Source organism: Cygnus atratus, chromosome 11, assembly GCF_013377495.2.
Source record: "Cygnus atratus isolate AKBS03 ecotype Queensland, Australia chromosome 11, CAtr_DNAZoo_HiC_assembly, whole genome shotgun sequence".
Classification (NCBI taxonomy): Eukaryota; Metazoa; Chordata; class Aves; order Anseriformes; family Anatidae; genus Cygnus; species Cygnus atratus.
In genome coordinates this window covers 10,749,781-10,775,347 of record NC_066372.1, presented here as the reverse complement: position 1 = coordinate 10,775,347, position 25,567 = coordinate 10,749,781, and the positions used below count along the sequence as shown (strand labels likewise).

General features: G+C 56.2%; 2 protein-coding genes across 3 annotated transcripts in view; one reads left to right on the top strand and one right to left on the bottom strand.

Moving 5' to 3' along the window:
• The first annotated feature begins 419 nt into the window (after positions 1 to 419).
• Positions 420 to 13,963, top strand: OAZ2 (ornithine decarboxylase antizyme 2). The gene is given in 6 exon segments (XM_035566645.2): positions 420 to 454; positions 3,438 to 3,513; positions 3,515 to 3,595; positions 8,881 to 9,056; positions 10,785 to 10,870; positions 12,476 to 13,963. Coding segments are annotated over 6 exon segments (573 nt in total). The 5' UTR covers positions 420 to 434; the 3' UTR covers positions 12,610 to 13,963.
• A 936-nt stretch (positions 13,964 to 14,899) lies between these two features.
• Positions 14,900 to 25,567, bottom strand: part of ZNF609 (zinc finger protein 609) — a 53,278-nt gene continuing 42,610 nt past the window's right edge. Inside the window, exons 4-10 of one of the 2 annotated variants that reach the window (XM_050712918.1) lie at positions 21,477 to 21,564; positions 19,003 to 21,355; positions 18,327 to 18,693; positions 17,850 to 18,025; positions 17,131 to 17,347; positions 16,938 to 17,016; positions 14,900 to 16,822 (exon numbers count right to left, since the gene is read on the bottom strand). In XM_050712918.1, coding sequence (XP_050568875.1) covers positions 16,943 to 17,016; positions 17,131 to 17,347; positions 17,850 to 18,025; positions 18,327 to 18,693; positions 19,003 to 21,355; positions 21,477 to 21,564 — 3,275 coding nt within the window. In that variant the 3' untranslated portion in view covers positions 14,900 to 16,822; positions 16,938 to 16,942. The remainder of the gene's footprint in view (positions 16,823 to 16,937; positions 17,017 to 17,130; positions 17,348 to 17,849; positions 18,026 to 18,326; positions 18,694 to 19,002; positions 21,356 to 21,476; positions 21,565 to 25,567) is intronic. The other variant, XM_035566643.2, reaches the window with a different exon arrangement.

The window sequence follows — 25,567 nt, the reverse complement described above, 5'->3', positions numbered from 1 at the left end:
CCTGAGGCAGGGGGCTGGCACTGGGTGACCCTTGCGGTCCCCTCCAGCCCGAGTCGTGCTGGGACCCGCACTCCCAGCGCCCCGAGGGCCCCCCCGGCCTCTGCTCCCCTCAGGGTTCCTCAGGCGGCGCCGAGGGGCGGGGGTGAGGAGGGGGGCGAGAGAAGCGCAGCGCGCATGCGCCACGCGCGCCTTTGTTTGGGGCGGCGGCGTTACCCAGCGGGCCCGGCGCGCTGGGAAGGGGGGGGGAGGGGGGAAGGGGGGGAAGAGGGGAGCGGGGAGCGCGGCGGGCGGGGCCACGCGGGGTGGGCGGGGCCACGCGCGCGGGGGGAAGGGGGCGTGGCGCGGCGCGCGGCGGGGTCAGTTGGAGCGCGGCGGCGGTGGAGGGCGGAGGTGCGGAGCGGAGCGGAGCCCAGCGCAGCCGGAGGCAGCCGAGGATGATAAACACCCAGGACAGGTGCGCGGCTCGGCTCGGCTCGGCTCGGCTCCGCTTCTCGGCGGGCCGCGGCTGCTGGGCTCGGGGAGCCCCGGCCGGGTGGGCCCGGCGGGCCGCGGCCTTCCCCCGGCGGAGGCGGGCGGGGGGCGGCCGGGCCCGGTGTGCGGGCAGCGCCCTGCGGGGCGGCTCCGAGCCCGGGGGGATACGGGCACCCCCGGCGGGGGGCTCCCCTGGGCAGCGGGGGCTGTCCCCGTGCCCCCCCGGCCCGGCGGTGAGGGGCTGCGGGGGGTGCGTGCCCTGCTGCCCGCGGGGCCGGCACCGAGCCGTGCTGGGCTCCTGCGGGGTATTTACGAGGTGCTCCTCTGCTGAGGCTCCTCCGTGTGGGGCTGACAGCGTAGGAGCTTGTTCTTCTGGGCTGCGCTCATCTGCATCCTCAGGGCCGCCTTTAAAAAGAAAACAGGTTTGTTTCCGTAATGCCGAGGGAGCTGTGTGGGTCCGTCCACCTGGCGCAAGTCTTCGGCGCAAGCAAAAAAAAAAAAACACACCCACAACCAAATGTGGAGCCTTTTAGACCCAGCGGTGCCAGTTGTTGGCATGGACAGAAAGCGGCAGTGGCCTGGAGGTGCTGGAGAGCCAGCGGGAGCGGGCTGAGGAGTGGAGTCATCGTCCCCTGCGCTGCCCAGGGCCGGGGCACGGATCTGGGACCGCTGGCAGCGTGGCGAGTTGAAATGACACCCGCTGGCTGGGCAGGCGCGCTCGCCAGCAGCTCCCGTTTCAGGCAGGACTTGGTCAAGAAGCTCTGGGAGCCACTTCAGCGCAAGGCGCTTGCTGAGCTCGACGCCTTTTACCCTGGGCTGCTGGAAAGCAAAAAGAAGAGGGGCTGCAGCGGATGGGAGCGCAGTCCTAATTTTAAGCTCTAAACGGGGTGTGTCGAGGGACGAGGCTTTGCTGGGCCGTTGCATGAAGTTCTTTGCAGGACTGCTGCCGATGCACATCAGGATGAAGCAAAACCTCTTAATTTGTGCCCCCCGCACGTGCTTGTGCCCCGGGGCTGCTTTTAGGGCCCTGCCTGGCTGCAGCTGCAGAGTTTGGTGGGATGAGAGAGGCAGCGTGCAGGTCTGGGCTAGGCAAAACCCTGGAGGGCTCAGCGCTTGAAGGGGTCTTGTGTTTTGACTTCTGCGTGTGCCAGAGGAAGCAAAACTGGGAAGTGCCTTGAGCTGCTTTGCATGAAAACTGCTGCCTTTTTTTTTTTAAATTTTTTTTTCCCACAACTACACTTCATTATCCAGCTTCTTGATGCATTGGCCGCAAGTTGGAGAGAGCTATCAATAGTACATTGTTAGCTGGGGGGTGAGGGAGGAGGGAAGGGAAAAACAAAGCTGCCAACAGCTTTCTGGGGGTGGGGAATTGCACAGCAAAGTGCTTTGTCATGCCTCTCCACATCCACTACTACTGAATACACACTGGTCCATTGATAGCCCCAGTCATGCCGTGCGGAGGGACTGTATTAATACAGAGCGCAACTGAGCATGTGTGGAAGGGATTTTGCCCTCAGACATCTTCGATGCAACTGCTTAAATATCTCTTCCGAGCGTGTCTGAGCAGCCTTTTCTGCAAGCAGCATCGGCTATACGCCACAGCTGTGTGGGAGCACCTCTGGAGAGCCCTGCCTAGCAAACCTGGAGGAGAAGGAAACACGTGGAGGAAGAATATTTGTGTTTCCTGTAGAAAGATTAGTTCGGTATGGGGTGGATAGCCAAGATCTTAGCAGATTCCGCCTGTGGCATAACCATGTTGGCAGGCTGTTGGGTTGGTTTTTTTTGGCATCCGTAAATGTTTTGGTAGTTTGTTTGCAGGCTGTTGGTGTGTGTTCCCTGCGTGCTGTTTAGGTGGTGCAGCTCAGTGCTTGGTCCTTTGATACTGAGGACTGCCCCTCTCCTGGAGAGGCCCTGGGGTGAAAAACACCATCCTGGAAACACCTCACCTGAGCAGTTTCAGGACAGCCAGCCAGTTGTGAATGCTTTTGCAGAGGCTGTCCCGTACAGCCGAGTTCCTCCGTTAGTTTGCCTACTGAAAACCCTCCCGTTCCCCTTTATTTCTCAGGAAAGCTGTGACAAGGTGATGTTTGCATAGCTCTGTGCTGGTGTGTTTCGTCGTGGGAATGCTGGAGAATGACTGGCGTCTTTGCGTTGCTTTTGCAGGCTTTGGGAGCGGAGTAACTGCTGCTGCCCCATGCCTTGGCAAAGAGCTTTTATGGTGCTGATAAAGGAAGCAGCGCTCCAGGAGTAAAATAATTTGATTCCATGAATGTGCTGAAAGCTGGTGTTAAAGCCTGTGTTAGAAGTGATCCTAAAAGAGCACACAGATGAGATCCCAGCAAACTCAAAGACCACAAGAGGAACTTTTTCTTCTTGTGTTAAGCTCTTAAAATAGATCTTAGGACAAAGTCTGCGGGGTGAACTCCTAATATTTAGGGTTGGGCTGAAGGATGCTTGTACGGTGTTTCACGTGCATGTGAAAATGTCAGCTGGGATGCTGCAGAGTATGCTCAAGGTATCTGAAGAACCAGCCCTTTCGCCTCCTCCCTGTTTTGAAAATGTGAAACTTAAACCTCCTCCTTCTGGGCCCTGTTGATCTATTTGTAGATATTTGTCTACAGAAAATGTGTGCTCATCTGGTCATGCGTTTCCAGCCATCTGCTATTGGCAGTCTTCCAGGCGTCCCTTATTAGCATGAGGTTGCTCAGCACTCTCTGGGATCTTGGCTGCAAAGCCCCTCCTCCATTTCTAACAGAACGCTGCCCTTCTCCGATACGACAGCGCTTGGGCGGCGAAGTGTTTTACCGTAGACCTCCAGGCGCTCAGAGCTCGGTAGCTGCCCCTCACGTGCCGCAGGGGAGCAGGAATACAGGCGGTTTGGGGTTATGGGGAGCTGGAGTATCAGAAACTTTGACCCCTGCTAACATAACCTGGTGTTTCTTTTGTTGTCCCTTTTTGTCTTGCAGTAGTATCTTACCTTTGAGTAACTGTCCCCAGCTGCAGTGCTGCAGGCACATCGTTCCAGGGCCTCTGTGGTGCTCCTGATGCCCCTCACCCACTGTCGAAGATCCCCGGTGGGCGAGGGGGTAGCAGGGATCCTTCTCTTTCAGCTCTGATATATAAGGTGAGAAAGATCTGATGTCTAAACAATGATCCGTGTAACAAATCTGCTCGCTTCCTTCCGCAGCCTGATGGGAATAAATGTAAAAGTCTTCAAGGTAAAAAATGGGGAAACAGCTTTTTCGGCAGCCCTGTTGGCAGAGTACTGAGCTGCGTGCAGCTCCGCCTTGCTTAAGTATCACCTGTTTATGAAGAAACTTCTTATCAAAGGTGTGCAGCAAATGACTGGCTAGCCCAGTTCCCAGAGCCTGTTTCAGCTGCTGCCTGTGGAGCTGGCATTATCAGCATGTGAAGCAACTTCTTACATGTGTGAAAAGAGGAAGTGGGAAGCAGAAAGGTGAAATGCTGAGAGAGAAGGGTCGATAAGCTCCTTCCCGTGCCCTGGTCCAGGAGGTAACGCTGCCTGAACCTCACAAAAGCAGGAGGCTCACAAACTGGAACGTTTCTGGAATGCACGCAGAGGGTGAGGCAAGATCGTGGTGTGTTCGTGTCTGCAAACTTGCCTAGGAGTACGTGGGTCCGTGTCGCTTTTGTTCCGTGGCCACCCTCATCCTAAAGGATCTTTCCTCTTGGCTTTCAGATGAATTGGCTCTTTCTGGGGAATAATCGGCACTTGTGCAGCTTCTCTGTGTTACGTTACAGTGCTGCACATCTGTCTCTCTTCTGGGACAGGCACTGTTTTTCCCCAAGCCAGGGTGTAAAGTGCTATCAGATGAGGCTGCCTGAATTTATGCTAAGCTTGCAGATTTGGCTGCTCAGACAGAATTGCTGTCATAGGTGTTAGACTTGGTTTTAATTACCCCGTGGGAGGCAAGCAGCCTTCGTATGATGAAAGGATGCAGGCCCTTTCAGGTCGCAGCTACCAAAGTCTCCTGTGGAAATTCATGAGAAACAAGAGACCTCACGGCTGCTTTCAGAGAAGTTTGCTTTAATGCAGAGCTGGTGAATTTGTAGCGTGTGCCTTGCCTGCTTGCCTTGTGAATAAATGTCAAGCTCTAGCCTCTTAATAACAATGCGACATCAGCTTAATGCTGTTGAATTGAATTGTCGCAGATGTTAGAGGGATGTGAAGTCCAGAGAGGCAGCAAGCAGCTCAGCTGGCTTCATTTCACACAAAGAAGAGACGTGAGCAGCTTCAGGAGGGCTCAGGACGTGAAGTGTATTCTGTCAGGGTCTGACAGATGGCAAAGAGGTGACCCTGCAACTTAAACTCCTGCAGGCCAAATTTGCCAACCCTTGTATACACACCAAGCAAGACCAGAGGTGGAAAATAGTCTAGACGTGGAGGAGATGCTGGTGGAAAGAGTCACAGTTTGGAGCTTTGATGTACTTGATTTCAGTACAGCCTTGAATTAGCACAGAAGCTTTCGGTGGTGGTGTGTAGGCAGGGCTTGCTGCCTGTGGAGATCTCGTCCAGATAGCTGCTTCTCAGAAGTAAGAGTACAGCTTCTTCCAGGGTTTTGCTGACAAAACCCACCTTGCCACCAGAATCTCAGAGGATTGGCCCCTTCCTTAACGTAGCTCATCCCAGGGTGGAACAGGTTGTGTTTTTTAAACCACCTCCAGTGGTTTAAAGTCCCACCTCTGATGTGGCGGTGGGAAATGGCCTCAAGTTGTGCTGGTGTGGCAGGGAGTTGGTTGGATATTGGGAGAAGTGTCTTTACTGAAAGGGTTGTGTGGCATTGGAACAGGCTGAGTCACCATCCCTAGAGGTCTCCAAGAAACGTGTACCTGTAGGACTTTGTCACGTGGCTTAGTGGTAGGCTTGCCAATGCAAGGTTCAAGGTTGGACTCGGTGATCTTAGAGGCCTTTTCCAACCTGAACGGTTCTGTGATTCTCTGCCCCTCTCCGCAGCGCACTGAAGCCGGCGGCGCAGCAGGTATGGCAGGCTGGGCTTTTCAGCCGGCGTGACCTGGAAAGGCATCTGGGCCCAAAAGCTTAAGTACTTTTTTCCAGCTGTGTCAGCTGTTCCAGTTCAAGGGGTGACCTTTCTGAACGAGCCTGCCTCCTCCTGAGTATGCAGCACAGCGCTTGTGTACAGCAGCGGTATGAATTAGGCAGCTGGGGCTCCCAATAGCTGTTGGTATTTTTACTTTAAGAGACTTGATGCTCGGCCCTTTATCGAGGGAGCTTTGTAGAGCTGGGAAAGCAACGGTGGTGGGAGTCAGTGCTGGACAGCCAGGAGGGGCTTTGTGCAACGGCCGTGCTCTGGCTAGCAAACTTGGCAGGAGGCCGCAGGTGTAGCGTGTGCTGACAGCAGGCTGCTTGCGTGGGCTTCTGGAGCCGCCTGGCTGTGGCAGATCACAGTGTACATCCTTCCTTCCCTGCCAGCACCTAGGGGCCTCCCTCCGTCCTGATGGGGATGCTCGAGGAGCGTAACTGGGTTGGAAAACCCAGCTCTTGGTGAACTGTAGCTAAGGGGAAGCCGGTCCTCACGGCCTCGAGTCACTGAAATGGAGCCCGGGGTTGCAGAGCGGGGATTTGGGCGGCTGGGGGTACAAGGCAGCGTGGCAGGGGCATTTGGCAGGGGTGGGCTGAAACCAAACGCTTGATGCGTAAACGGGGTTGTGCTCTGAGCAGGTTCCAGTGAACTCTGGGCTGCTGCTTCCCAGGAACAGCTCCTCTCCTCGGGATCTCGCTAGCTCTGTTTTGATACACGGGAATAAAACACCAGCTGCCCAAGACAGGCTGCGTAAGCATAACCCTCACAGAACCAGGGGAACTGGTTCTGTTAATCCGTGCGGTTACGCTGCCTTCGCAATAGCGGGCTGTGTACTGGGGGGCTCGGAAAAAGCTCCCTAGGTTGGGAGCCTGGGGAAGGCTTCGAAAGCGCCCGACTTCTGGTTGCAGCAGGGCTACGTGACGACAGAAAAGCTCTTCCCCTGCTCTTGCAGGCTTCTGCCAGCCTTCCCACACAAACGCACGCGTGTGCCTCCCCCTCCAGCGTGTCAATCCCAGCCTGCTTTACTCAGCTTCCTGCCCTGTTCTTGTTTTTGTGAAGTATGAGAAAAGCATCTGTGAGCTTCTCTTGCTTGAGAGAGATCTCTTCTGAAATGGAGACGTTCTCTGCACAGGAAGACAACTGTAAAAGGCTCCCATGAAGTCACTGGTGAAAGATGTGCGTAATCCCCTTGTTTTGCTCTGTTTTTAAATAGACCTCTGCGGTGCAGAGCTCTCGCTGGGCTTAAACCTGACTCTTGCCGCGGCTCTGTTGTGGCTCGATCGGCAGCTGTCTGGTTTAACCTCTCCTGGAGCAGCTGTTGGTGGGCTTCTTGCTGCACGTGGCTTAAAACCGTGGTGAAACCTGACAGCAGGCACAACCACGCAGGCTCCTTTCAAACTCAATGAATAAACTTATTTCCTACAGGATATTTACTCCGATGAAGTGTAAACTTGTTTTGCAGTGGGCCTGCGCTCAGCTTTGTGCACTTCAAACAAACGGCAACTTCCTCTGCTCCGGTTACCAGAGCCAGGCAGTTCCTGATTTACATGCAGAGCTAACCTCGTCGCCAGCATTAACATGCCCGATGGCTTCTCCCTTGTCACAGCAGTCAAACCAAGAGAGTTGGACTATTTCAATATATGTGGTAATAGGGGTTAAAACACTGGGAAACAGGGTGGAGGAGCCCAGGAATGTTCTCAGATGGTTTTGCTGAGCATTGCCCTTTCTGCAAAGCTTATACCGTAGTAGTATAAAACACCTACAAGGCAATATCCCCTGCTCACCCTGTGGTTGCAAGGAGGAATTCTGCAGATCCAAGCCGCACTAAATGTCCCCGAGTGCGGGCACTATGGTCAGAGATGTGTAGATGTGCCTATATGGGATTTATTAAGGACAGTCCGGTGAGGTGCTGTCATAATGCAGCCAAAGCACTTGTTCTGCTGTCAGCCCAGCTGCTGGTCAGCAGATCAGAGCTCATAACGAGCTGCTCAGTTACTCACCCTGATAAAATAAAATGCCCAGAGGCTGGACCTGCCCAGTGACCCTGTGGGGTAAAGCACTTCCCACACAGGTGTTCCTGAAACTTGGGAGCAGCACAGGCTTGGCTTCTCCTCCCTGGTTTGCTCCTGCCCGTCGGAGCTGCACAAGCGCAGTACGTGGGACAGCGTGCATGAGCCTGCAGCCCAGCACATGGGAACAATTTAGCCTTTGCTGGAGTTGACAGTGTTAACTCTGGAGCCTAATGAATTTCTTTAGTTGTTTCACTGGGGCTTTTCGAAGTTAAATGTGGAAAACATTATTGGGCGAGCCAACTGCCTACAGAGACTGCCAGGAGAAGGAATGGCATTTAACCACGGAATTGTTTTCTAGGAACTGCTAAGCTGAATTTGAGGCTGGCTGCATGCTTGTTAGAGGGGACATGTATGCTTGTGGTCTCTGGAAAAGACTTGGTCACAATTTTCACATCCGCGTAGCTTCTGTCTATTTTGGGGGTCTCTCTGTGCTATGTATTCTCCTCCCTTATACCGGGAGGCAAGCCATTTGCCACACCAGTTGGCTGTAAAACCTGGGAAAGCAATTTGTGGTCATCCCTTAAACAAAAAGACTGTGCTGGGGACTGGGGAGACAAAAGTGGTCAGGCTGCCACAGCAGATGCTATTGCAGCTTGTCGGTTGCCTTCTTTGAAGGGTAGTTCATGAACCGCCCTGCAAAGATGTGGCTGGGAGCTGCGGTGAATGAATGGACTCTTGCTGCCCAGAAATTGAATATAATGGGAATATGCAAAGCTGCATTCTCTTGAACAGAAAAGCATGACTAGAAAATCACTCCAAGGCCGGAATACTTGTTTTGGTGCGTCCCTGAGCCAATGAAAGGGGAAGGGAAAAGTATAATGTTCTCAGTAAAATTATTATAGCATTTATTTTGCATTTGCATCTCCCCTGCCTGTTAGGATGTAGGGTTTTACTTTTCACTCTTGTTTTTTTGTTAGGCCAGAATAAAAGCGAGGTGTTCTGGGAAATACAGGCAGCTTAAAACAATAGCTCTTAACCCCTTGTGGGTGTGAGGAGCGCTGAGACTCGGGTATGAGTTTGTGCCTCGTGGTGCATACCTTTGTGAGCTGTGGTGGGTCTCACGGGGCTGAATTTTAGTGGCTGGCGAGACTTCAGACACACACCGGTGTGCAAGGGCTGATCCCAGTTTTTTGGGAGGGCACTCCCATTGAAAGCACAGCCCCTTTGCATGTTCACTTAAACATGGTCTCTTACACTTTTGGTCTGTAGTTTCACACTTAGTTTTCTTTAACCTTAAAGCATATTTCACGAGCTCTCCTCCCTCCTCTGTCCAGGACGAGAAGATCACTGTTAACCAAGATGTCCCAGTGCACGAAGGGAAGCCTCACATTGTCCACTTCCAGTACAAGGTCACAGAGGTGAAGACCTCCTCCTGGGATGCAGTGCTCTCGAATCAGAGCCTCTTTGTGGAAATCCCTGATGGATTATTAGCTGATGGAAGCAAAGAAGGGTGAGTTTGGCATCCCGGAGCTGTGCCCGCAGGGAGCAGCATTTCTCTTACGCTGGTGATGTTCCTTTCATGTGTGGGGAGAACGAGCTGTACATATGTGTGGCACCTCTCTTCCTGATCTGTACAGCTAAAGCATGTCTTTGCTGTCTTGTCTTCAGAGAAGTGTCCTGTTAGTCCTCCATATGTATTTTTTCCCCCCTTAGAGATCATGTGAGACGAGTTACTGTTTTTGAGGTGCTGTGCTAATGAAAAATAAGCAAGAAATGAGTGGAGTGATTCTTTGCATACTTTGTGGAAAATTCTGTTCCGCTGGCCAATTGGCAAGTATTTATTTTGGCAAGTGTCTTCCTCTCTTTCAGGGAAAAACTCCATTATATTGATGTGCTCCTTCTCATCAGTAGGTGGTTCTGCTCTTGGGTTGCTGCCATGCAGGCTTCTGGCTCTGCCAGAATCTGATTTTTCTCTGCTGGCAGAATACGGTAGTGTTTTGTCCAGACAGCTCTGCTCTGGGAAGTTTGTGTAAACGCAGCTTCCAGAGAGCTACTTCCTGCCAAGTGCTTTGCCAGAGATCTCTGCTGGCAGGGAGCGCTGTAGCGTAGATGTGGCTTCACCAGATTCCTGTGCAGAGCTCTCTGAAGTCCTACTAAATTCCCAAATAGGGTTTACCAGCAAATGACATGAGCTAATTACAAAAAAACATCATTGGGCACCTTCAATAAGTGCCAGTATTCCTGCTGTCTCATGCTCGTCTCCTTGGAATCTGAGTCCAGATAAATGTTTCTGCATAATTTCCGCAGTCAGCCCATAAATCCTTTGGCCGTCTGTGTGCCTGCTCTCTTGGGAGCAGGTTCTTCCGTGGGGGTATTTACCCGCCCAGCTCATCATGACTTAAAGCACGATTTTGCGAGATTATTTTTAGCTAGGTAAAACAGCCTAGTAGAGGCTATAATTAAAGTAGTTCATTACCATATTAACAAAATCCTTGCAAATTTAATCTCCCTTGGTGCACTCCAGTCTCACTGACTGCTGTTTAATTAGATCTCGATTCGAGCCCTGTTTGTCACCGCTCTAGCAGCCTGCATCGGAAATGGTTACAAGGCCGGCAGCGACCGCGGTGGCAGCACCGCGCGGATCCCTGGGGCTCGGATGGGGTCAGTGCCACTGTGCTCCCGTCAAGAGAGAGGGCAGAAATAATTCAGCTGGAAGGAAGCTGGGTTTCACGATGCAGCTTCTCAGCTGTGCCATCCAGATGATATGTTCAGGAAACAGCTTTGCCTGTGCACATGCTCCTGCAGCGATGGTTTTCTCTTCTGCCTGGCATGAGCTCTTTTATTTTATTCTATTTTTTTTAAATCTTTACGTGAAGTGTAAAACTTAGAGATCCCGTGTGGTGCCAGTGAAGGGAATGTAAACAGCTGCAATATTCAGCTTCCCACGTCTGAAGACTTGTATGCAAAACTCCTGGCTGGTGGGGCTGTGCGTGCTGGCAGGCGGGTGCCAAGGACACGGACTTGTTGGGTGACTTGGTGGAGGACAGCTCTTGGTTTTGCAGGGCTGGACATGAAAGCAGGAAGTCCATTGTTTCAGCACCCATTGTTCGCTGGAAGGCATCTGTAAACAAGTAATCTTTCTGCCTGACAACATCCAAACAGTTGATAGTGCTCAGTGGCTTCCTCAGGACAGGACTTCCTATAGCTGATGTTCTTTTGTCTTCTTCCTCCTTGGCAGGTTATCAGCACTGTTGGAATTTGCTGAAGAAAAAATGAAAGTAAACTACGTCTTTATTTGCTTCAGAAAAAGCAGAGAAGATAGAGGTGAGAAATCAGCCCTGCTGTGAGGTTTGCTCCTTAGATCTAAAATGGTGCTGCTGGATCTGGACGAAAATCTGGCCAGGGCTTCAGGGGACACTTCCTGCTGCAGGAATTATTATGTGCAGAATTTCTGTGGTGTTCGTAGAAATCAGAAATGGTTTCTCATGCAGGAAATAAGCCCTGTCTTGAGACTGAGGGAGAAAGAATATCTTGATTTCTCCAGCTGGGTATGCTTTACTGTCCTGCAGGTAAATTATTACTAGTACTCTCAAGGAGAAAGCTGCTCCTGAGTAACTTGGAGTACTTTCCTGTCCAGAAAGTGGTTAATAATCCTTCTTGGGTAAGGAGTGAAGGCATTTGGCACCAGGATTCTGTGATCTTCTGTGATTTGCAAGGGGAAACCCAGGAGAGGTTAATGCATGGTAAATGAATACTGGTAGCTTGTTGCCCTTGTGCTCATCTGCTTTTTAAAGATCTCCTGGCACTTTTGCCCTTCCTAGACCTACAGGTAATCCTGACCCTGGCTAGAGATGCTTAGGGCTTAAGGGGGCTGCATTAGGATCTAAAGATAGATGTGTCAGATGAGTGATTAGAGCACGGAAGTTTGAGATTTGTGATGAGGTACCAAGCTACGTATGTGTCACTTCAAATCCTACTAGACGCAGGCTAGTAACCAAGCAATTACCATGGTAGGAATAATTCAAATCTTAATTCTAATTTTACTCTGCTGCTTTGCAAGCTGCACTGCCTTCTCTGAAGTGAAGCACGTTATTACAGCTAAGCTGTGCTGTCCCCAGGAAGATGTCGCTCCACGTTATGATACCAAGATTAATTTCCAAACAGTTCTTGCTCTAGTGTGTCACCAGCAGTGGCTGCATAGGTGACCTCCATGGTGGCTGTTTACAGGGGACATCTGATGCTGGGTTTTGCTCGTTTTTAAAAAGCACGGGGAGTGTTGCTATTGAACCTGGCTTGTTTGTATGAGCTCTAGAGTGCTCCAGGCTCTGAGTCTTTGTACAGCTGAACTTCAGCTTCGCCTTGAAGGCACGTGGGAGCTGCTCTGCATGACTGTGCAGAGCTCTGAGGCCAATCACCAGAAGGTGTTGCAGAGATGAGGTGCTGTGGCAGGGTGGCTCTCACAGGTCACAGGGGAGCGGCTGCTGTAGTAACAAGGGGACGCGTGCCCTGCTAGTGCCACATAACCTCGCCTGACCCAGATGAGCATGCGTGGGGCTCCTGGGCTGCAGCTTTCCTGGAGCAACATGCGCAGCTGAGCTGAGGCTGCAGCGAGCTCCAGGTCCTCCTCATGGAGACGGCAGATCTCTGACTGCTCCCTGAGCAAGCAGATTCCCGTCCGCTGCTGCACGACCCGCTGTTAGGGCTCAGCGGGTGCTGGGAGCAGCCCCCCAGTTAAGCACAGAACAGAGACATCAACGTGCTGCATGCGTCCCAGCAGCAGGGCTGTGCAGCTGGTGGGTAACTGGGCTGCCGCAGTGGAGTGCACAGCTCAAGTCCCCTTCTTGGCCAGGAGTGATGGTCGTGGCTTCTAGGGCAACACAGGTACAGAGGATTATTCCTGATGGTAACGGATTTCCTTCTCTTTGGTAGCTCCACTCTTGAAGACGTTCAGCTTCTTGGGCTTTGAAATCGTGAGGCCTGGTCACCCCTCTGTCCCATCGCGGCCAGATGTGATGTTCATGGTGTACCCCCTGGATCAGAACTCTTCCTCTGATGAAGAATAGTTGCAGCGGGGGACGTGAGTGTGACCTGAAAATGCTTTTGAGGGGAGAGAGGGTTACATCCCCTTTCTTGAGGAAAGGGAAAACAAGCTTCTGTTGGACTGAAACTGCATTTCTCATTGTTAGATTGGCCTGTGTATCCTCAGAGTTGACTATCTCATTGAAACGTGTTGCCTAGAGAACTATATATACACACATGTAATCACCAAATAGTAAATGGAAGATGTTTATGAACTGGCATAGGAGCTCTTTACATGCAGCTGTGTGGTGTGTTAGCCTAGAGGCGCCTCATGCCCCAGCCACGTGGGGGCCCGGCAGCGTAGGGGAGCACAGCGGTAGATGCAGCATCATCAACTCCTTGACTTCTCCACATCAGTGTTGGTTCTTTCCCCATCACCTGATGTGCGGTGTACGCTCATCTGACCGGCTACTTTTTTAATTTTCACTCAGACTCTTAAGTATAAGGCATGTTTGGGGAGTTAGACACACGGAGACGTGAGTTAACCTTTAACACTACATTAAAACCCCTGTGCATCTCTGCTTTGGGGCAACCAATGCTGTTTTAACTCATCTAACTTTTTTTTTTTTTTTTAAGAAAAAACACAAAACCTTCTTGCTCTTCCAGCTTTTGTTTAAACAGTCTTACTCTGTTCAATGTTACCACTGCACTATCACAGCATTTAATAAAAGGGGCATTCAGATTAACTTCACCCAGCTGGGGCTGCTTATTTAAAAGGAACGGAGCCTTTTTCGTGCTGCAATGGTACTCTGCTCTGCTAGGGTCAAGAGAGCGTTTGGAGCGATGCCTCGGGTCTGGGGGAGCGCTCCCTTCACCTGCTGGAGTCGCACTTTCCGTGGTTCAAAGAGCACTTGAGCCTTGGGTCTCCTGCCCAAGGCAGGGCGAGGAGCAGGCGAGGGGCTGCCCTCACACCTCTGTCCTGCGGGCCCTTCCAAAGAGACACGCTCGAGCCCCGAGAGGAGAAAACAGCTGTACCGAAAGCAAAGGGAGTCATGCGGGGGGCAGCTCTCGTTTCACTCGTAGCACTGGAGAGCGAGGCTGTGCTCTTGTCTTCGTGCCATGTGGATGTAACCTGGCTGGCTTCCTTCGAGCACCACATGAGAAGGGTGTATTTATAAACCGGGCCCTGGAGACGTGCCGTGAACTCTCTTCCTGGCCTGGCTGCTTGCGTGTGGAATTGTCCGTGTGTGCTTTGTTATGTTCTCACTCTTCTGTGGAGGATTTTGTTAAAAGCTGAAGCCAAGCCATTCCATAAACATCATGGTCAGTGTTTTCTGTCTGGGGGAGAGAGGTGGGGCTGGTCTACAAGTTTGTGTGAATAAATCATCTTAAAGTTTGTGTCTCTTTGCCCTCCTTCCCCTCCAACAGTGAAAGCAGGACAGACATGGTCTCTAGGTCACCCTGGGGGCTCTAATCCCTTTTAGAAGGGGACTTTAAGCCCCCATGTCTGGACCTTCTGGTGATGGTTTAAAATCGGGTGGATGCTGTTTGTCCACCTCTGTCTCTCCCTGTCCCTAACCTGCCGGGGTGGGAACTGCTGTGCTCCTTCCATGCTGGTGGGGCATGAGGTCCCAAGTGTGGCTATTATCCCCTGAGCTTGTTAAGAGCCTGCAGTTATTGGTGCCTCTCCAGCAGGCACCCCCCACTCTCGCAGCTGCTGGCACTGTCCCTGGCATTCTGGACCTGCAGTGTGGCGGCCCTGGTGAAGGGCTGAGGCTGCGGGGCTGGTTTCGGAGGAGGACAGGACCCTGCTGTGTGTGCCTGGTCAGGGCTCTCACTGCCCCAGTTCCAGCACACCTGTCCCATTAAATAGCTGTTGCCTATTAATGCCTCAATTACTCCTGTTACCTCTCAGCAGCGGACCTTCCTGACAAGTCCCTCATCAGTTATCCTTTTAGCTGCATTTCTAGGGCTTTTAATGGCACTGGGATGCTGTGCTGGCAGGTCCCCACAGGCTGGGTCCCCGGGCTGGGCACCAGCAGCTGCCCCTTGTCCTCGGGCCATGTGCATCCACCTCGGGGACGCTGCCTGGGCATGGAGACAGAGGCAGTGATGGCCCCCGTGTCCCCCCCACCCCAAAGCCCAGCGTCCGTGTTGGCTGGGGATGGAGGAGTCAGGGGGAGCAGGGACAGGAAGAAAAAGCCACCCTCACAGGTTTGTGATTGTCTCTTAAAAAGATTTATTCTCTCTCCTTGCCCAAATGTACAAAGGCAAGAAGAGTACAGTTTGTATATATATATATTTATATATATATATATAAAAAACAAGGAACTTGGTAATAATGTACACTTTACAGAAGGGCAGAATCAGGAAGACTGAAATGAAACCCAACACAGCAACTCCAATGGAAACGAGCGCTATAAACATCAACGGTGCAACACCCGGGCGGGTGCCCGCTCGCGGGCAGGGGCTGGGGACAGGGCCCCAGGGGGCTGGGGGCCCCGTGGGCAGGAGCTGGCCCTGGGAACGTCCAACGGCCCTGTTCTGCTTCAGCTGCTGGCTCACTTGACACCTAAAGGGAGAGGCAACCAGGTCCCAAGGAGGCGGGGAGCAGCCCCCCACCCACCCAGGCACCCTCCTCGCACACTGGAGCAGCCTCAGCGGGGTGCACTGAGGGGCTCCCCGCGTCGCCCTGACCCCACCACCTTGCAAAGTCAACGAAGAGAGGAAGAAAAAAAATGAGTCGAACTAAGAGGCGTCGAGGAGAGCAGGCTGGGGCCACCACGCTGCCATGGTCAGAACCGGGGCCAGCGAGCATCTCTCCAACCAGGTAAAGTGGGTGAGGGGAAAGGGGCGGGGAGGATGGGACAGGACAGGGGAAAGAAAACAAAACCCAAAAACAACAGTTTTCAAACAATTGCTTTTTACAGTATGTACAGAGCCCGGCGGGCAGAGCATCCCGGTACAGCGACCCCTCAGGGCCGGGTGTGACGCACGCGCACGCACACGACGGAGACTGCCGCAGACCGAGGGGACCCCCCCGGCACTCCCCCAGCCTGGAAGGGATGGCAGCGGGCAGGGATGGTGGGGAGAGCCGGGGCGGCCACGGGCCGAGGTAGCGAGCCGGCCCGGGGGGAGCCACACTGCGGCTGGGGCGGGCAGAGGACCAGAAAGCCCCTGTCCTGGGGCGCCGGGAAGCGGCTTCGGGGGGCTGGTGCCCTGCACCCCGGCACGGGGCCTGCGCAGCCCCAGGTGCCTCTGGCAGAGCCTAAGTGTGCTTGTTCCTCGCTGAGCTCTGCTCGCAGCCTGGGGAAGTCAATGGAGACAGGGAAGAGAGGATGCGAAGTGTAGCCGCTTTCCCTGGGGCGCAGGGCTGAGGAAAGGCCCGGGGCAGGGTGGGTGGGTTGCAGAGTCACAGCTCAGAAACCAACTTGGAAGCCTTGGAAATGAGCTTCAGTCAGGGCTGGACCGTAACAAGGCACTGGGGAGAAACCCTGGCAGCAGGGCCGGGTGGTGGGTGCTGCTGGCGGCAGCCCTCAGCGCCCCGTCCCGCTGCCCGGCCCGGAGCCGTGGGGCTGGGAGAGGGCGGAGGCGCCTGGAGAGGGGCTGAGGCCGATGGAAGCAAGATCGCTTGACCCGCTGATGTGCACCCCTCCCCCCCACCCCCACCCCCATGGCTGCATCCCGCGAAGCTGCCGTCCCCCCCCATCCCCGTCCCCTGCCTTGGCTCTGTGTCACCCACGCGGTGCTGCTGGAACTTCCTTTCCTGAGACCGTGCCTCCCCTCGGGGATCGGCCCCGCGGGTCGAGCCTCACGGGGGGGCGCAGGTGGCAGCGTCCCAGCCTGCACCGCCCGCCCCAAGTCCTGTGACACTCGGCCCCAATGGTGACGCGGCGACTCGCAGGGACACAGCAGGGCCACAAATCCATCGAGAAACCTCAGTGCTTCCGTTTCCTCTTCATATGCACCAGGCAGGCGATTCACTTCCATCCCAAGTGCCGGTGCCCAGTAGAATAAATATTTCCGTAGGTACCAGCTTGCCCACTCGCCAAAGGGGGGGGGGGGGGGGGGGGGGGGGGAGGGGGGGATTCAGTGTGTGTCCGACGGGGGGAGAAGACAGAGTCTGCCTCAGATCACGGCAGGAACGTCAAGCAGAACAATTAACACCATTCAACTGATGTCTAAAGGAGTCTCCAGCGTGTCCCCATGTGAGCCAGTCACATGTCTCGTACAGCCCAGGCGTCCCGGCCTCACGTCCTGCCGAACCCAAGGCCCTGTCAGCCCCTGCCTCCGCCAGCCCCTGCCGAGGGGCGAACCCCAAACCTGCGGCTCGAGGCGGCCCCGTGTCCCCCCCCCTCACAGGCAGCCTTACCATTCTCACCTCCGGGGCGGTGGGTATAGGGAGGGAGCGGAGCCCTGCTGGCTGGCCACGATGGCTGTGGAGGACAGACCTGCAGGGAGAGGCCGCGTCAGGAGGCTGGGGAGCGCTGGATGCGGCCAAAGCAGAGCTTGCCGCAGGGGCTCTGGCTCCCCAAGCCCCGCCAGGGACGAGGTGAGGCTCTCACCTGTTGCATAGGGCAGGTTGTACTGCGCCGGCAGCAGTGAGTACCCGAGGTGGTGGTGGTGATGATGTGTTGAGAGCAGGCGCTGAGATGGTGAGGTCCGGGGACGGTCCGCGCTCCTCTCCCCGCTGCCAGCTCCCCCGACGCTGCTGCAGCTCCCGCTGCCCCCCACCACTCCGCAGCCGCTGCGGTCCCTCTCCTGAGATGTCTTCTCGCTTATCTGCAGAGGAGAGAACACCGGGCGCTGAGGGATGCGGGCAGGCAGCTTGCAGTGATGGGGCCGGCTCCGTCCCCACCACCCCGGCTTGGCATGGGCACCCCGGGCTGCACAGCCGTCCGAGCGGCTGCTCCACCGTGCCAAGGCTGCCCCGCTGGGACAATATCGTCCCTGCCTTGTCTAAAGGCTCCCCACGGCGCTGCTGGCACAGAGCGGAGGTGATGGGATAGGTGGCAACCAGCCCAAAAGCTATGGGGAGGATGCAGAGCTCGTCAGCAGATCCCAGCCAAGCAGCTGGGACCCAAACCAGGGGGTCACTCCAGGGCTGAGGACACATGGAGTTGTCCCAGTGCCTCTGGACCAGCACATTTGGCTCATCCATCCCAAAAAGGGCTGCATCATGGGACTACTCTACAGCCCCATGTCTCCTGCAGGAGTTGCTCCAGGCACCTTCCTGAAGCTGCTGCACAGAGCTAGGCAAAGCCAGCGTGCTCCTGAACCTCACCGTGGGCGATTTGCTCTTGTAGTGGCTGGCGTGCTGCTGCAGGATGTCCAGGGCCTTGGACTCAGAGCTGGATTTACAGCTGACGCTGGGGCTGGCTCGGGACTTGTCGCTGTCATCGCTCCCGGATGCCTTGCTCCCATACGGGGAGAAGGAATAGCTGGAGGGAAGGTACGATCCTGCAGGGAAAGAAGGCAGTCAGGGCATGGGGACAGAGTGGGTTTGCTGCTCTGTCCAGCACAGGAGCCAGTAAATTGTGGCTGCAACCTGGTGAACATCCCCGCAGCGGCGGCACAAAGACCCCAGCAGATGCTCCCCTGCCCACCCCCTGGTCGCTCCCAGAGCCTGGCCCACAAAGACCACCGCAGCTCCGTCCCGCAGCTGTCCCCTGCTCCAGGAGCACGGGCAGGACACAGGCACAGCCCGGGAAAGGATGATCCCCCAGGGTGAGATGTCCCTGAGATGGCCGTGGCTCCCTACCTGGGTAGTTCTGCATCATGACTGTGGGCATGGCCCGGTAGCTGGGGTGGTTGGGGTCGTACGACTGGCTGTAGGAGTAGCCGTGCATGTAGGGGATGTAGGACTGATGCTGTGTGAGGGGTGAGGACACGGGGACGTGGACACTGGGTCTGGGGTCCTTTCCCACCATGCGAGCCTCCTCGGTGGGGGTCAGTTTGCACTCGGAGCTGGTGCTCTCTTTCCCATCCTCCTTGGACACAACGTCTTTGCTTCGATTTCTTTCTTCCTTCAACTTTCTGTCCCGCTCCTCTTTCCACCGCTCATCCTCCGTCTTGATGTCCGAGTACTTCGCAGGGTAAACATAGGTCCACATACGGGGCTCTGCTTCCTGCAAGAACCAGACGAATGTCAGAGCAGCTGCCTCCCCCTGGCCCCGTGTGCCCCAAAACTGGGCTGGACTGGGAAGAGACCAGAGCAGCCCTCCCCCCTTCCCCAGGCTCCAGGCTCTCCTTGGTGGCCCATCGGCCCCATGGACTCCCAGCCTCATCCTTGCCAGCCCCAAGAGAATCTCGTGGAGTCCCATCACGGCAGGAACAAGTCCTGGAGCAGAGGACAACACACGTCCTCCACACTGACAGCCCCAGCCAACCTATGGGAGAAACCCCACCGAGCGGGCAGTGGAAGAGCATTACATTACCTGTCTGTACCAGAGCACGGGGTCCACCTCTGCTTGCCGGCCGCACTCGGAGCCAGCTTTCGTCTCAGTGGTCTCCTTTCCGAGGTGGCCGGCCTCGCTCAGCTTCACCTTCAGTCCCTCGGCCACCTGGCTGCCAGACAGCTTGGACGAGTCCTCCAGCTTGGGGATGATGACGGATTTGGCCATGTCGGCACCTCCCTGTTCCTTGGCCTTGCTCAGCCCCGACTTGACGAGGTCCGTGAGGCTCGGGGCCTTGGTGAGCGTCGGGGGCATGGGCGGCTTTTGCTTCCACTCCTCTTTGAGAGCTGCCTCCCTCTCCTTCAAGCCCAGCTCCGCTTTCTTCTCCAGCCCTCGCTGCTGCTGCTGCTCCAGGCTCTGCCGCTGCTTCTGCTGCTCCTCGTACTGCTGGCGGTAGGCAGGGTTGGTGCTCAGCAGGTGAGCGTGGTAGCCCTGCTCGTTGTAGCCGTAGGGTGGCACGTAGGCGTACTGGTTGTAGTAGAGGGACTGCATGTACATGTTGGGACGCTGCTGGATGACCGAGGGCTGCTGGCTGGAGCTGCTGAGCTCTGCCTTCTTCTCTTCACTGCCCTCGCTCTTCACCTTCACCTCTGGGTTCTCCTGTTCCTCATCCTTCTTCAGCTTCAAGGCTTGTGTCTCGGCCGCAGCCTGGCTGCTGGGGTTCAAGGGACCTGGGCTTGCCTGGGGGTAGCCAGGGGAGTAGTAGGTTTCAAAGCCTTGGTAATAGGGAGACTCTTTGCTCTGTGGTTGTGGGGGGAAAAGAGCTTTTTTGGCACCTTCCTTGACCAGCTGCTCTGGGTCCTTCACCTTCACGCTCTCCAGCTTGCCCTCCCCATCCTCCCCGGCGTCAGAGATGTCCGAGTAGGCTGGGCTGTTGGTTTTCACTGAGCTCGCCTCTGCCCCATTCTGGGTGACGACGTGAAGCGGGGTCATGGGTTGGGCCGGGTTGGTGTTCTCCAGCCTGCTGGCACCACCGATGGAGGGGCTTGGGGCGTTGTCAGTGAAGCTGTAGATCTTATCTGCTTCAGCCTTGATGCTGGCAAGCCGGCTCTGGTGGGGGTCAGACGAACCGTTCAGCAGTCCCTCACCTTTCGTCCCAAGGTCACTGGATTCTCCCCGGAAAGGGCTCTTGCCTTCCTCTGCTCTGCAGACCTTGCCAGGAGTCAGAGGATTTTCTACCTCTTTGGGCTCCTTCTTCTTCTTGTCCTTCTTCTTCTTCTCCTTGGAAGGGGTGAGGGCAGGGTTGACAGTGAAGGGCTCTCCCATCACCGTAGGCTTGGGCTGGATGGGTTTGAGCTGAGGGCTGTTGGGCATGGTTTGGACCACAGTGGTGGTCAGGCCCGTGGAGGACCCGGGGCTGGCTGCGGTGAGGGTGGCTGTCTGGAAGGTGTAAATCGGCTGGGGGGGAATGGCTGGTGCAATGGGTCTGGCAGACTTCAAGCTTTTGGAAGGCATCTTTTCCTGCTTAGCACCAGATGCCTTCTTGGACTTGTCCTTATCAACGCACCTCTTCTCCAGCGAGTCGAAACCATCGTTACTCGTTTCATCAGCCACCGAGGGACCGTCCTCAGAGCCATCGTTGGACAGGGCACCCGGGTCGGTGTCTCCTTCCCCCCCCAGCTTCTTCTTGCAGGGGACCTTGGCGCTGAACTTGCTCGACGGGGACGGACTGTGGGGCTCCATCAAACGGACCTTGGGGGTGGCCGAGCGAGCCGGTGAGAGTGAGCCCTTCTGCGAGACGGCGGCACCGTTGCAGCTCCCAATGTCTGCGTGCAGGGAGGGCTCCTCGCCGTACTCGCTGTCCACATCTGCCTCCAGCTTGCTGTCGTCATCCGTGTGTGCGTGGGCCTGGTGGTACTTCAGCCCGTTGATGTGCTTGTACTTCTTGTTACAGTTTGGGTGGGGACAGTCGATGAGGATGGGAGAAGGGCAGTTTCGGTCGAGGACAGCCGGCTCCACCTTGACCGTGGCGGGGGGCACCGCCGCCGAGCCCATCGAGTTTGTGCGGATGCGTTTGCTGCCCTTGGAGTCCTCCGAGCTGGAGTTCAGCTCCATGTCGGAGAGGGGTTTGCTCTTCCGCTTGGTGACGGAGGAGGGACTGGCCTTCACGTCCTCCGCCGTGCCGCTGGGCGGCGTGCGGTGGTCCGAGGAGTTCTGGCTTCCCCGGCGCCCTTTGCTGTTGGCTCCTGCCCGGGTCTTGCTGCTGTTGCTGGTCCCTTTGCTGTCCGAGGCGGCGGCCGTCTCGTTCACGGGCGTGTTGCTGTTGGGGCGCATGCGCTTGCCTCTGCCCCGGCCGTTGCGCATCTCCAGGTCGCTGGTGGGAGAGTCGCAGAACCTGCGGAGAGGAGGATGAGAATTTTATCACACGACTGCCATGCCACGCTTCCCAGGGGAAGGGGCCCAAAGGCAGATGGGGCTGAGCACCCACGGTGCTGCTGGACCCGCCAGGCGCTTACCGGGGAGGCGCCCAGTCGTGCTGCGTGCAGTCGAGCAGCGTCCCCACGTACGTCTTGTTCCTCCAGGTCACGTTGACCACCAGCATACCTGCAAGGCGAGGGGACAGCGTCACACGCATTCACGGCTTAAGGGGCACCACGAACGGAGCTGAAAGTCCCCAGGCTCCACGGGTGGTGGTGGCGGTGGGGAAGGCGACCTCCAGGGAGCGAGGGTTGCCCGTGTCCCCACGGAAAGGCCGGCGGAGGGGACGCTACCGCCACTAGATGGCAAGCTGAGCCCGGCGTCCCTGCGCAGCCGTTCGCCTCTGATGGCCACCCCAGGGCCCCGCAATGGGGCAAGGAGAAGCCAGCTTTGGGGGAAAGCCCTGTCCGCTGCTTCGCTTTGCTCCTGCGCTGCCCCAGGACAGCCAGTGAGACCCCCGGCGAGGCGTCAGCCCCGCGCTGCCGTGCCTGGGGCCGTGCAAAGGTGTCAGGCAAAGCTGTGCAATGCCGATATTGAAAACCACCGGGCGAGTGGACGTTTCAGCTTTTGGCACGGAAGAGAAACAGCTTAGCGAGCACAGGGCTGGAGAGCCCTGCCAAGGATGCAGCCTCAGCCTCTTTCTTGGGGGCCTTGTGCAGCATCTCGCGGCCCTCCCCACTGCTGCAAATAGGAAAGACCCAGCCTGTGCCCACCCCGGCACTAGCACCTTCACTGGCCTCTCGTGGCCAGCAAGCTGCAAGTGCTTCCACAAGAAAGCAATTACACTAAATAATCTCAGGCCATTAGCGGAGTGAAACTCAAGTGGATATTTCCTCCCAGCGATGGACTGCTCTGATTACTGCATAACTAATTTGACCAGGAGCAGAGTCCATTGCGCTGAGTGCATTTATCTGAGCAAGGTAAAACTTGGGAGATAGAAATCTCATTTACAAGGGCAGACGAGTGCAGCTAGATATACAGCCGCACAGCCCTGGAAGATGGATGGAGCCAAGCGAGCCCAGAGCAGCTGTGCCTGAAGCACATTTGTAAATCTCGGTCCACATCCCCGCTTGCGAGGTGCCAGCAGCCAGCTGCAGGCTTTGGAGTGATAATGTATGAAACGGAGAGATGTTCGCAGAGCTGTGGCCCAAAATGCGGGTTTCCTAAACAACAAACAAAAGCCAAGTCCTCTCTGTTCCTCCTCCTGGAACACACTGGCAGCTCCAATGGCAGCAGGTCACGGGAAGGGGAAGCAGATCAGCAGGAGGGGAGGACGCGTCCTGGCTCCGGAGCAAGGCACAGACCTCGTGAGGCAGCGGATGCGGGCAGGACGCACGCAGAGAACGCAGCAGGCGAGAAACAAGCAGCGAAACCAACGTGGGGGCCCACAGCCCCACATGAGGAGAACGTGGGGAGAGAGGGGATGCCAATCCCAGCACGAAGGGTGCCCACGACACCCGGTCCTCGCCCCGTGCCCCAGCACAGCTCATCCTTCCCCCCGCCAGCTCTTTGAAGGCAAGCTGCAGCCAGAGACATCAGCCGCACGTCCCCCTCCGCCTTCCCGCGTGCTGCTAGAAGTTAATTGCGTGACAAGCCACCAGAGGCTCTGCACATCCCAGGGCTGGCGTGTGATATTAGAAAGGACGTTCTGGCGTTCCTCCCCGCTGCCGCGAGCGTGGCAGATGAAAGACGGGGGCTGGCGCAGGCCGGTGCGCTCGGCAGCCGCCCCTTCCTCCCCTCCACAGCAGCAGCCTGGCGCGGGGCGAAGCACAAACCCTCCGACACGTACCAGCCTATATTTAACCCGCTGCAACCAATCGCACCAAATCCCCTCCTAATCCTCCGACAATAACCCAGGACAATTTAAAGCACGGGGATAGATGCTAAGCAGCTTTTTAACCCGCCGTCCCCTGCGGCAGGAGAGGATGCTCGCGGATGCAAGGACAGAGAGCAAGGAGCAAAGCCCTGCGCTCGGTGTAGGATGGCAATGTGTCACTGGTGTCCCCATCAGCCTTTGTCCTTGAGCAGAAAAGCCCTTGGATGCATCGGGCTCTGCTTTAGGAAGCTCTCCCTGTTCCCTCGGAGGGCTGGAGATGCTCAGGCACAAAGAGCCAGCAGCCTGCAGCCCTTGCGATGCTGCCGTGCTGTGCGAAGCCCGCTGGGATGACTCCAGCCCCACCTGCTTTCACGGGAAGGTGACACTTTCGGAGCGCTCCAGCGATCGATACCGCCCAAGCCTGGCTGCAAAACGCTAATGTCACTGCAGCAGGGCAGAGTCACACCCGGCAGGGGAATTAAAGGAGGGCTGACGCTGCTGGGCTGCTGCTGAGGAAGGCGGCAGTGGTTTTTGCTGTTTTCCTCCACAAATAAAGCCAGGGAGAGGCAGCCTGCACAAAGCCGGGGAGCTGGCACGGGAGCAGGGCCCTGTGATGGATGCTTCAGCTTAGGTCGCACCAGCTTCAGCCCAAGGGACGAGAGCCAGCAAGGCTGTGCAACACTGCTGGAGGATCCGTGCTGCAAAGGGAGCCCTCTCCCCGTGGCCTGAAGTCCCTCCAGAAGATGCTCCCAGGATGGTCAGGGATGGAGCGGGGCCCCAGGGGTTGCACCAAGCCCCCATCCTCGCCCTCCCGGACAATCGACCCCAGCTGAGCTCCCAGAGAAGCACGGCACAGCAGGTCGCAGCTCAGGAGCCTCCTTGTAAACAAGTCCTTTAATCCAGCGCCCGGTGCTTAAGGTGAGCCCAGCTGCTGTTACCTAGGGCAGCTACATGCGTGCCTTAGGGAGTTTGACACTGGCAACAGTCCTGTCTGGAGCAGAATATTGCTCACCTGTTGATAAAACAGCCTTCATACAAAGCTGACAGATGCTGAAATAAACAGTGCTTTGAGAGTGATAAGCAGTGCATTAGCTCTTCTCGAGCTCCCTGCCTCCCCACACTGTCAAGCATTCTGCCAGCAAATATTAGATAGGAAGCGGCCGCGCTGTGGGAGTACCAGGAAATTATGCATAATAAAGCTCCACTTCTCTACGACGACGTGCGAGCAGCCGCCTCGCTTCCAGGGCTGATGCTTCCCCTTCTGCGGGTGAAAGGGGACGGCAGCACCGGCAGTGCCGGAGAGGAGGCGTCCCTTCACCTGACATCGCTGATCTGAAGCCGAGAGCGGTCACGGCCACGCCGTAATGGTTTTTGGAGGCTTCAAAGGACTGCGCTGAGCCCGGGCAGCCTGCTGAATGGCTCGGCAACCTTGGAGGGGATTTACAATCGCTCATGACTTTTGGAAATGCCATTAAAGCAAATGAGAAATCCATATTCCCAGGCTCCTCTCCCTTGCTGCACAATGCTTAAAAACTCATCTGTTTCTGGGTTCAAGTTCTCATGGCTACGCATGACGGATTTTGCTCATAGGGGATTGCGTACCCAGCTCTGAAGCCCCAAAGCCCAGCTACGAGCAGCGCAGTTGTGGCCCACCCCCAATTTAAAACAGCCCCAACAGCACCCTCAGCAGCAATGATACTCCCAGCCGCACGTCAAGGCTGCAGGTACCAGCGAGGCAGCACGCCGGGTATGCAAAGCCAGCAGTTTGGGAGAGGGCTCCCTCCTGGTCATGGTGAGACCTTCCAGTGCCTGCCCTCGCCTCCAACCCTGCCCATCCCTATCACCTCCCAACCCACTGCATCCCTCCTGCTCCTCCCTCAGCTCACACCACGTATCCGAGCTCATGCTGGGATTTTGCAGGTTGGGCAGAAAGAGGAGGGCTCAGAGAGCAAAGGCACAACGTGCACGAGAGCGGGGCAGAAACATTCACGGGGAAGGGGCTGACTGAGCCTGGTGGCAGCTGAGAATGTCCTGAGGGCTGCACAGCGCAGCTGGGGAGGGGAGCAGTGCCGCAGGACTGGGCACGGTGCAGGGCTGCGAGGGAAAAGCAGTGGGAGCTGCACAGGATCATAGCACGGTTGAGGTTGGAGGCACCTCTGGGTCCATCTGCTCCAACCCCTGCCCAAGCAGGGCCACCCAGAGTAGGTTGCCCCTCACCACGTCCAGGTGAGGTTTGAAGATCTCTGGCTCTCTCAGCCTCCCCTCACAGCGGAGATGCTCCAGGCCCTTCAGCTTCCCCGTGTCCTTCCTTGG